At 39.2% G+C, this 11,777-nt stretch overlaps 2 protein-coding genes across 2 annotated transcripts; both read right to left on the reverse strand.

Moving 5' to 3' along the window:
* LOC128359800 (lysophosphatidic acid receptor 6-like) lies at nt 1-1,015 on the reverse strand. The gene has a single exon (XM_053320124.1). It carries the CDS (start codon nt 916-918, stop codon nt 1-3), a length of 918 nt encoding a protein of 305 aa, XP_053176099.1. The 5' UTR covers nt 919-1,015.
* Nucleotides 1,016-10,859: 9,844 nt separating this feature from the next.
* Nucleotides 10,860-11,777, reverse strand: LOC128359802 (lysophosphatidic acid receptor 6-like). The gene has a single exon (XM_053320125.1). It carries the CDS (start codon nt 11,775-11,777, stop codon nt 10,860-10,862), a length of 918 nt encoding a protein of 305 aa, XP_053176100.1.

The following is an 11,777-nucleotide window of genomic DNA, read 5'->3' on the forward strand; positions in this document are numbered from 1 at the left end:
TCATGATGTCAAATGAGTAGTTAATTGGTGAACTCTGGGAGTGCTGGTACCCAAATTTTGTTCCCTTTGGACAGAACCAGAATCTGCATCCTCTTTTTTCTTCCAGAAGGAATCCAAAGAAAAGTAGTACAACAGTGGATCCAGACAGCAGTTCAGACTAGCAAGACATACTAGATACATAACTTCTGGTGTCCTAATTATAACACCAATTGAAACAGGCACGAAACATATGATGAACATTACCAAGTTCATGGCAAAAATCAGCATGACATTCATCTTCTTGTTGATCCTTGCAGAGTCAGTGAGATGTCTGCGTAGAGTCCAAGACACCAAAGCAGTGGACACAATGTTGATGGTCAGCAGAGTAAACACTAACACAAACTGAAAGTAATCCAGTCCTGTTATAGAAGGCAGCCGGCGGTTGTCAAATTGAAAACAGGTGGGGTTAGTATTATTGTTGCGTCTTGAAGAAAAACTTATTCTCTCTGGTATGTTCACCACAATCACAAAAATCCAAATGAGCACAGCAGATTTCCAGGCATTGGAAGTGGTTCTCAGATGGCGTGTCCTCAGAGGATAAACTATAGCCAGCAGCCGATCTATGCTGATGAAGGTGATGAAGATGGAGCTTGAGCGGATGTTGTTGCGGAAGAGCATTGTAATCCAGGTGCATGCAGTGAAGCTCAGAGGCCAGGTACCTGTGGCATAAAAGTAGACCCTCATGGGCAGGGAGATGACCAGCAGCAGGTCTGAGATGGCCAGGTTGACCATGAAAACAGCATTGGGGGATTTGAGGCTGTGGCGGCGTAGCAGAATCCACAGTGCCACAGCATTGAGAGGCAACCCCAGCACCATAACAGATCCAAAGACCACAGCGTAACCCAGCTGTGGCTTGGTTGTATCCACACTGTTGTTCATGTCTACTTGATGAGAAAAGCACTGTACACGTGTGCTTTACTGAACACTGACGCCGAGCAAATGACACATTAGTTCCTCCTTCTGCTCTTTATGTGCAGGAAACCTGTGTGACTCAAAACAGGAACTATGCTCACACTGATGTTCATATAAAATGAGCAATGTATATTTAGTATGTGCAGTGCAAAATGTAATACCGTGTTACTATCTAATATATATTTTTAATCATATGAACTTGGTAGTTTGCAGGTAACTGACATTTATGGTTTACCAGTAAATGATTTATCAAATTTTATGGTAATAGGGATTTTCATATCAACAGTAGCAACTGATCACACAAAGCACAACTTTCAGTTCTTTGTTGAAAATGATCCATGGTCTGAAAGAGAAGATCTGAAGAAGAAACAAAACCCCTTAACCTTATAGTGATTAATATCAGTATAGTAAGACAATCTACCTAGTAGAGTGAGGAAATTACATTCTCACAGGCAGCGCCTCTTGGGTAATGGTTGAGACATCACACAGGAAATTTTACTTGATACTTAATACTAACGATAATCAAGATACTGTAGCTCAGTATATTGGGGGGTATATTGGGGGGTAGACTGAATCTGAATTTAATATTTGCATCTATACTTTGTTTTTATCGATTGCTAAGACACATTTCTTGAGATTCATTTGCAAGAACTCAAATGCACGATACATCTTCACCAACCTCAAATTTACACAGCAAAACCAGTGTAACCTTGTAAGAATATTGCATCTAAACTAAACTGTGAAAACCTGTTAATGCAATGACACTAATGGGTTTTCCTCAGAACAACTTCATTACAAGATTAACACTTTACAGATTACAGATTAACAATATAAAGACACAACATCTATACATTTGAACATTTTTGCAATTGCAGCACCACAAACACCACAGGTAGAGGTGGTAGTGACCTTTATTGCAGCTCAATAGCAGGTATGATGAGTAACAGGGAAAATGCAGAAGTGGGGTGAATGGAAAATGACCAGAACAGCAGGTCAGGAGGAGAGCAGACTTTGACAATACTAGTCATTTGTTTTGCTAATAACATTTTGAAGGGAATCATTAATTGCTGCTGAGATTATGTTTCCTTGCAATGTCTTTTCAGCACTTGAGGTGAAATGGGAAGTGGTCAGGGTGGATAGTGAACGTACGAAGCACACAAGTTTGTCACCACATACTGTGGCTTAAATCCTAAGACTGTGTGTAGTTAGCATTGATAACCTTGGTTAAGGTTAAGGAAAGATTTTAATTTTAGTCAAATGTTAATAAAGTAAACATTGTAGCTCCCAATGCAGGTAATTCACTTGGACATCACCAGCAGCAATATGTTCTTCACCAGACTCAGGAAGGAGCTGCAGTATGCCGACTCTTCTTTTGTTCCTCAAACTATTTCCTTAGATAAGATTACAGTGTTTGTATCTGTGAGGGAAATTGAGGTGCAGAGTTGAGATATTTAGTGATGATGTACATCAAGTGAAGTTTGTGTGTTTGTGTGTGTGTGTTTGTGTGTGTGTGTGTGTGTGGGGGGGGGGGGGGGGGTAGCGTGAAAACTATCACACAGTAAGTATTGCTGTGTGTGTGTGTGTGTGTGTGTGTGTGTACAGGCATCAACAGGTACATAAGATGCTTTTGCCTGAATTGCATGGGGACACAGTTCCGTTATAAACAAATATACACACTACCACTCGCCCTCTGCAGCATCTTCAGCTCAGTCGCATACCTGTTGAAACCATCGAAGACACCAGTTTCAGCTTGTGTCTGTGTCTGTGTGTGTGTGTGTGTGTGTGTGTGTGTGTGTGACAGTCCTTCTCATTGTTTGTACAAACTGATGCGACACAGGAGGAGGAAAAGACTAAATCTGCTCCTGTAACTTAATGACTTTTTAAAAAAAAGCCATTACAGGGCAGAGAGATCAAATTACATCACCAGGCTGGTTCTCTTTTCTACTGAGCAGTTTATATATGGTACACACATAAGTTAAGTTTACCTTGAAGTCTCCTTATTTAGTGGTAAAGATGCTTTTGTCATCAACACGCTTTCTCATCCTTCTGCTCTTCTTGAACTTTATTGGTGCTGGTGAGTTAATGCTGACTGTTACTTCTCGATTTATAATTTGATTTTATCCATTGTCCTCAAATCAATTACTTCAGAGCTTTTTAATCATCAAAATTTGAAAGAAATATACACGACTCGCCAAGGTTGTTGAAAAGCTGAAATCATACTTGCACAAAAATGGCAAAGCTGAGGTGAAATCCTTTGCTGATAATTTAAGTCTGCAGTTGTCAAATTTGAGCTGGAAGAGAAAAAACAAAACGGATGCTGGTAGTGACAGTTACTCTCTTGGGAAACTAATATTGCATACTGAGAGTTCCTGAAATAGATGATTGATTTCAAAGGCTTAGTTTACAGTATTTTGTCAAATGACACAAACATCAGCCCCTGTGTAAAATATAAACACTATGATAAATCCACATAGGAGTCCTCTTATAGAATTAGATCTTCTCAGCTTCTTAGCTCCTGTATTGCATGGAGACCAGCAGGTTTGCTGTGATGGCTCGCATCATGCAGGACTGATCAGGCTATTTTTAAATGGCAGGCCGGATTCTGAGGAAGATCAAGGAGCATGTGCGTAACCTCCAGATGCAGAAAGCCAAGCAGCATCTCCTGATGAAGACAGCCAGTGGTCATCAGCCTCTCCAGCATGTGAGGGAGGGCAAGATTCACTAGCAGCTCAAACACTTCAGCCGACAGGACATTAGCACCTTTCCTCAGGTACATAAAAACTTTATACATTTATGTTTCAATAACCTGCGTTGACTTGTAGGGTGTGAGTATACGACGCAGATTATGACATGATGAAGACCTGATGTTTGTGAGATAAAAAGGTGACTTACATTTGAACTCCTCTCTGTGATCTTATAACCTACACAAAGGCAACATTTTATTTAAAGCATCAAATAAAATGCTATTTTTGAAGACCTTTCATCAGGGGCGATTCCACAGTACATTAAACCTGTTCAAAAAAACATTTGAACCTGTAGTATAAGTGTTTGTCCCATCTCTAAGAGACAGGCTTGCAAAATAATTAAAGTTATATAAAATAATGTTTTAGAAAAAAACCCCATAATATTTTATTTATTTTTAAGGGTGCTGAGATCAAATTTAAAGAGGGTCTAAAATTGGCCCTGCCTTTCATTATCCTCCTAATGTAGTAAAATTGATAAAACAGCAGCAAAAATAATCCACTAAACTGTGCTGCAGTGAATGTGCTTCATCCAGACAAATCAAAATTAGCTGAAACTTTTCACCTCCCCAGCTCCAGCAGACACTGACAAGGTGACGCTTCCCGACAGCATGTATTGATATGTATTAGCTTATTTAGCTCTCACTCCATTAGATGCTGCCAATGTGCAAATTTGTCCATTGCAGTGTTAAATAAAGGATTACTTGCACTGAGGCCGTGAATGCACACTCCTGCTGGTTTGTGTGAATGTATACATTTTTCTCTGTCTGTCTTTTTTCCAGAGCTTCTTTGTGAGTGAGGCGTACTGGCAGCGTCCTGATGGTCCAGTGTTTCTCTTCATTGAGGGAGAAGGACCCTTGTTTGAGTTCAATGTTCTGGCAGGTGCAGGAGGATGCAGCACGTACCACACATTTTCAAACAGCAGAATGGTCAAACAGATGAGATACAAACAAAATAAAAAAAAATTTTAGATACGAAAGTGGAAACAAGATAAGTGAAGCATCATATCCTGTGTCAGTAAGACGACTCTTTCACAAGCATCATTTTTCATCTTTCTTTCCTGCCCTACATTTTGATCTGTCATAACACATTCCCTTACACCATCTACATCATTCTCACATTCATTTCTTTGTAGCTTTCCATCACTTTCCATAATTTTGAATAAGAATATTACCATTTTCATAACATTTCTTCAGACTCAGATCTCTAGGAAATATAGAACATTTCTGGCCTGGTAGTGAGGGAAAATCATATTGTTGTCCATCATCACCCCATCACACATTTTTACCTTCTTTAAAAGTTGCACTCTCTTTTAATCTCCTCATATACTGTAGTCACACAGTTGACATGGCTGAAGCACATGGGGCTATCTATCCCAGAGTGTGTGTGTGTGTGTGTGTGTGTGTGTGTGTGTGTGTGTGTGTGTCTGTGCATGTGTGTGCGTGCGTGCGTGCGTGGTTATGTCCATATATGGTAAATGTTGTCAAAAATAAGGACATTCAAGGAAAAACCAGGACATGTGTCAATCGTATTAAATACTGTGAATCTGTCCTTCACACCATCTCTCTCTCCTCATTCATTAAATGTTTATGTGTATATACATAAATATGTGAATGCTACTGTGTTTTTACATGTATTTTCCATTGATGACGCTTTCTGTCTGTTTCCCTTTCTATTTGTAGAATTGTGCATGAATAAATGAATGAGTATTTATTTTATTCAAGTGTCATCCACCCAAAGGACAGAACAAAAAGAGCTAATACCTTGTATATGCATCAAACACACTTGATGATAAGCATCCAAACAAAACAACAACAAAAACTGAGCTAAGTCAAACACATTGTAAGTTAACATGTACCGTAACCTGCATTCACCTGTGTCAAGAATTGAATTTTTGTGTTTCAGGCTAGCAGACTTGGCAGTGTTCCACGAGTACATCAGTCAAAGCTTCAATCTGAGCAGCAAGAACACTTGGATCAGCTTTGGAGGCTCCTACTCTGGAGCTCTGTCCGCCTGGTTCAGAGGAAAGGTGCAGACCTGGACCCAGATATAACCTCAAATCTGTATAGGGCCGAAGACTCCTCTCTTAAAATATGACATCTAACAAATATGAAGATTCATTTTTAAGAGATTATGCTGTTTAAAGAATGACACATGTTATATGTTATATATGACACATGTTATGTCAGATCGTTGGCTTGGGTCTGATGATTGAAGCGGTTGGTGGCTCAGGAAAGGTGTGAACCCTAACCCACCTGTCTGTGAATGATTTGAAAGACATGATGCGTGTTACATTTTTAAAATTGCCCCTCTTCCTCTTCCTGCAGTGTCTTGCTATTGTGCAGAAAGCCTTTGCTGATTTAGAGGCAGCACTGATGGTGATAATGCCAGCCAGGTGGCCCTGGACTTTGGCTGCTCTCCGATTACAGAGAATCCTGATGATCAGGTGATGGCTTTGGTTTTTAAGAGGGGTCTTTTTTTAAGAGGGGAGGTTGTTGGATTTTAGATATTTTTTTGAGTGTACAATAACTCTCTTATAATACACTTGCACTCTAGATTGAACTGATACAAAACTTGGCTGAGATCTTCATGGGAACAGTGCAGTAAAACGAGGAAGGGGTGCTCATGTCTATTCAAGTATGTGATGTTCTAACCAATACAAGCACACCTATGAGGAAGAGATGGAAGCTTACAACTGATTTGTTAAACTGGCGCAGGTACGGTGGACATGCACCGTTTATGTCCACCAGGTGTCCCTGTTGAGCTGTATGTACTCTTCATACAGTGAGCAACCTATGTGAGCATCAGACTTGTGGTTGCCCTGCATGTTAAATTGAACTATGCAGCCAAGGAAGTGTTTTCTGTGTTCTCTCTCTCTCTCTCTCTCTCTCTCTCTCTCTCTCTCTCTCTCTCTCTCTCTCTCTCTCTCTCTCTCTCTCTCTCTCACAGTCAGTCAAGCATCTTTAGTACATTGTTATCCCATCTTTCCACCTCTTAGGAGATTAGGAAACATATTCTACACAAACCTCTTCTTGATTGATGTTTTTGTGTTTACTGATATTCTGGGAAAGCTGAAAGAGTTTCTTATGTGCTGCTGTTTCTTTGTTATCTGCTGCATATTTCTTGACTTCTTTAGATTGGAAGTTTATGAGGATTTTTAAAAAGCAGATTTATTAGTGTTTTTCACAATATAATTTGATGGCTGCTTTAGTGTGCAAACATTCAAATATAATCTTATGGTTTTTAATCAGTCATCATGATCTCTTTGTACCACTAGGGTGTGATATTGCTACATATATGTCAAGCAGGTTTTTTGTGCTTCATATCAAAGCTCAGGATATGGTAACACTTAACTTTCGTAAGCAGTATGCAAACATTTAAAACATTGTTTATAACACACTGCAGTGTAGTTGTAAGAGGTATACTGTATATCTGAGAAAACATATATGGCTCAAAGGTCTGGTTAAATTTTCATATTATCCCCAGAGTGAGAGCACACATACACACACACACACACACACACACACAAACACACAAACACACACACAAATACACTCACGCATACACATACAGAAACACACGTTTGACATGTCCAGCTTGTGTAGAGACGACACAATGAAGAACCCAGTTATAGGTTAATCATTTTGAGTCGTTTTTAAGAAGAAAACTTTATTTATATTGCACCTTTCATACAGACTAGCATAGTTCAAAGTGTTTTACAGTTGGCTGATTGACAAGCTGATAATAAGACAGAACAAGTGACAATGTTTTAAAAAAAGGAATAAAAACAAAGAACAATTTAAAGACAAAAACTGAGACCAATGCACACAAGAGAAAATAAAAATGATAAAAAAATGTTTAAGAATTTAATTAAAATAAGTAAAAATAAATAATGAAATAGATAAATAATAATTAAACAAATAAGTAAAATAATAGTAGAGAGTAATAAAAAAGGTTTATTAAAAGTTAAAGTAAAAAAAACTAGGTTAAAACAGAATAAAAGGACACATGAAAAATAAAATAGAAGATGAAGTTTAATAAAAGCTGGACAAAAGCTAGGTTAGGAAAGCAGACAAATAAAGATAAAACTATAAAATGATAATAAATATCTATTTTTAAAATAATAATACAAAAAATAAACATAAAAAAGAAGCACAATTACATAAAAATAAAAATGCTCTGGAGTTGGTATTCGTGTTAAAAAGCTCGTTAGTCGCCTGATAGACGGCTTGTGGAGTCGGGGATAGAGGACATTAATGCTGCAAACTGTTGTGATCAGAAGTTTAGCGAGCACGGCACAAACTAACATCTCTCATCCTCTCTCTGTGTGTCGCCCCCCTTGTCTCTCTCTCGCAGGCATCAACAAGCGCGAGGCGAAGGACTGCCACCACATCCGTAACTTTGAGAATACTTTCGTGGTGGAGACGGTTATCTGCGATGAAGCGGAAGAAGAAGAAGGACGCTTATCCGTGTCTTCCCAGTCACAGAAAAAGGCACATCTCTAGTCACTTCCCCAGCTACTGTAGCACCCTCCTGTGGATCATGTCTGAATTGCACTTTAATATTAATATTTACCCCCCCCCCCCCCTTCCCCTCTCTCTTGACTGTCCTCTTGTTTTTTTTTTCTCTTGCTCAGGAGATTACTTTGTGTCTAGTGTTCTGGTAACACAGTCAGCTGTGCAAAGCATGAAATCCTGTTTTTCTGAGTGAACATTACACATAGATTTCTATTATTCCCTTTTCTCCCTCCTCATGATCTCTGTAATGTAAACATGTAACTGCTGATGACTAGTTGCCTGCTTGCATCTTTACCTTGTTGCCTGCTTGACGCTTCCTTGCTACCCTATCTGCTTTTCTTCATTTCTGCTTAAAAAGCATCACATGGTAGAAGTTGGAGAAGGTTACATTGGTCACTTGTGTACCAGTGTTTAGGCAATGGAGTAAACGTTATGGGGCAATAGACTGCATCCACTTGTTTTTGCAAATATTTTTCTTAAACCATACAATGGGTAGTTGTAGAGATAGCGGTTAACAGTTGCAGATTCATATTGAGAGACTGCAGCATCACCAAGTGGTCAAAGATTGTCTGATGTTGGATGTGAATTGCTTCCTCAATTGTTGTGCTCCTGGTCAATGGCTTTGACCTCTTTCCAATCTACGTCAACTGGGCCAAATCCATCTGCTAATGAAGACGACTGTGAGATGTGATTGAGAGCTCCAGAAAGAAGCTGGTAAGTGGACTTTGAGTTAAGACATTTGTCAATCTCTACTTTTGAGATCAAGAATGAACTCAACTATTTAGATGTTTCTATTTCTAAAGGTTTTATTTAACTTAAAAAAACATTTTTATGCCATTGTGAAATAGTCAACAAAATAATACAGCAGTTTCTTAAAGGCTCTACACAAAAACATACAGTATTATCTTAGTGGTATCTAGTGGTATCTTTAGTTTAAGTTGCAAACGTTTTGAGTCATATGTTGCATAGGGGAACAGACAAAATTTACAAAAACAAATTGTGGAAACACTTGAATTTTTATTGAAAAGTTCTAATAGTGCAAGTACATAAAACAAAAGAAGTTATATTCACCTCAATTATATTGAGAAATCACATATTTCAATAACTTGGACAAATAAATTAACTTTGGAGGTTAATTTTTGACCTCGACAAGCATGAAAATAATCTCAATTAAAAGGTAGACTTACACACTTTATTCTGACCTCTCAGCTACATCTCACAGTCATTGAATGCAGCTTGATCCTGTGTCATGTGACCCGAGTGCAGAACGTCGGTGAACTGACCTTTTGAACTGACCTTTTTAAATGTGCACAAAAGGTTTCGAAAGCTGTCTTGATGATGTGCAGTACATTTCCAATTGTGCAAACATGAAACCATTTTGGTAAACCACAGAAAAAGATCTCAGCTTGAGATGCTATCATAGGTGGCACACTGGGCATATGGTTGCAGAAAAGTTTCCATACATGCTTTTCTAGTAAACATGCTTTGTTTAGCAAAAAGATACAGTATGAGCGTGTCAATTTCTTGGTCACTATAATAAATTAACCATGAGTGAAAATTTTAATTTTCTGACATGGATTATAGCTAAAATGCTGTGAAATGGTAGTTAACCTCTTTTTCTAATGTCGTCATCCTTACAGTACTACATTATACCCCTTTGCTATACCACAGCTATGAGAATCTCACATATGATGAGTGTGGGTAGGAGATGAAAACAGATAACCATGGCCACATTTGACAAGGCAACATTTAATATTAGGTCAATATGAAGCCAGACAGATGATACTTGGTATAGACAACTCTGCCAATTCTCAATTTGTTTGCAGTGTTTACTTTTGGATAATTTCAAATCTTTAGATGAGGTCATCTAGATCCTGCAGCAGACTTACAGTCTGCTGCAGGCTTACACCCACTGCCTTCCATCTGGCAATGCTTAGGACTCAAAGGCTGCTCTCTCTGTGACTGAAGTGTTCACAAATAAGACAAAAGCCTACATCACATCAAAACATTTATAACAGACAAAAATAGAGTCAGACTGTGCTATTAAACCAAGGATACAATGAGGGATGAGAGAAGGAAGGTGTTTATGTAATGATTTTAAAGTTGTGGTGTTATGTGCTCACCTGACAGGCCAGATGGTTTGTTACACAGGGCCATCAGAGAACTTGTCTATGGAAACTTATACAAAAAATTCTTGGCAGGTAACTGGATGAACCATCTGTTTATTGCCATCCTACCTTGCGTGGTAGCTGGATTCATGACACTGAGTGGCCTGACTAGATGGTTTTGCACAAGATCTCGTAATGTCCTCATCCAGCTGTCTCCCAAGGTAAGTTATGTACTATACTGTATATACATTTGCACAGAGCCATGCTAGCTGGTAAGTCTTTCCAGTGTTTGTGTTTAGATAAGGTCTGAAGCTGCTTGCAGTAGCTTCAATTTAGTGTACAGGCAAAGCAACAAAGCAAACAAGCATATGTTTCAGAATGCTGAACAGTTTCTTTAAGAATAGTGCACACTGACAGTTGAGAACCATCACAAGAATTCAACCAACTATCTTCAAATACAGCTCATTGAAAAAAGGAATAAAAGCATACTTTTAAGTTCCAGTCACTAGCTTAATAGTTCCTTGTTGTGATAACAATAAACATCATGATGTCAAATGAGTAGTCAATTGTTGAGCTCTGTCTGTGCTGGTACCCAAATGTTGTTCCCTTTGGACAGAACCAGAATCTGCATCCTCTTTTTTCTTCCAGAAGGCATCCAAAGAAAAGTAGTACAACAGTGGATCCAGACAGCAGTTCAGACTAGCAAGCCATACTAGATACATAAATTCTGGTGTCCTAATAATAACACCAATCGAAATAGGCACGAAACATATGGCGAACATTGCCAAGTTCATGGCAAAAATCAGCATGACATTCATCTTTTTGTTGATCCTCGCAGAGTCAGTGAGATGTCTGCGTAGAGTCCAAGACACCAAAGCAGTGGACACAATGTTGATGGTCAGCAGAGTAAACACTAACACAGGCTGAAAGTAAGCCATTCCTGTTATAGAAGGCTGCCGGCGGTTGTCAAATTGAAAACAGGTGGGGTTAGTATTATTGTTGCGTCTTGAAGAAAAACGAATTCTCTCTGGTATGTTCACCACAATCACAAAAATCCAAATGAGCACAGAAGATTTACAGGCGTTGGAAGTGGTTCTCAGATGGCGTGTCCTCAGAGGATAAACTACAGCCAGCAGCCGATCTATGCCGATGAAGGTGATGAAAATGGAGCTTGAGCGGATGTTGTTGCGGAAGAGCATTGTAATCCAGGTGCATGCAGTGAAGCTCAGAGGCCAGGTACCTGTGGCATAAAAGTAGACCCTCATGGGCAGGGAGATGACCAGCAGCAGGTCTGAGATGGCCAGGTTGACCATGAAAACAGCACTGGGGGATTTGAGGCTGTGGCGGCGAAGCAGAATCCACAGTGCCACAACATTGAGAGGCAAACCCAGCACCATAACAGATCCAAAGATCACAGCGTAACCCAGGTGTGGCTCGGTTGTATTCACACTGTTGTTCAT

The sequence above is a fragment of the Scomber japonicus genome, chromosome 6, assembly GCF_027409825.1.
Source record: "Scomber japonicus isolate fScoJap1 chromosome 6, fScoJap1.pri, whole genome shotgun sequence".
In the NCBI taxonomy this organism is placed as follows: Eukaryota; Metazoa; Chordata; class Actinopteri; order Scombriformes; family Scombridae; genus Scomber; species Scomber japonicus.

Bases quoted from the DNA above. Each gene is read 5' to 3' on its own strand.
- LOC128359802 (XM_053320125.1), bottom strand. From the start codon at position 11,777: ATGAACAACAGTGTGAATACAACCGAGCCACACCTGGGTTACGCTGTG.
- LOC128359800 (XM_053320124.1), bottom strand. From the start codon at position 918: ATGAACAACAGTGTGGATACAACCAAGCCACAGCTGGGTTACGCTGTG.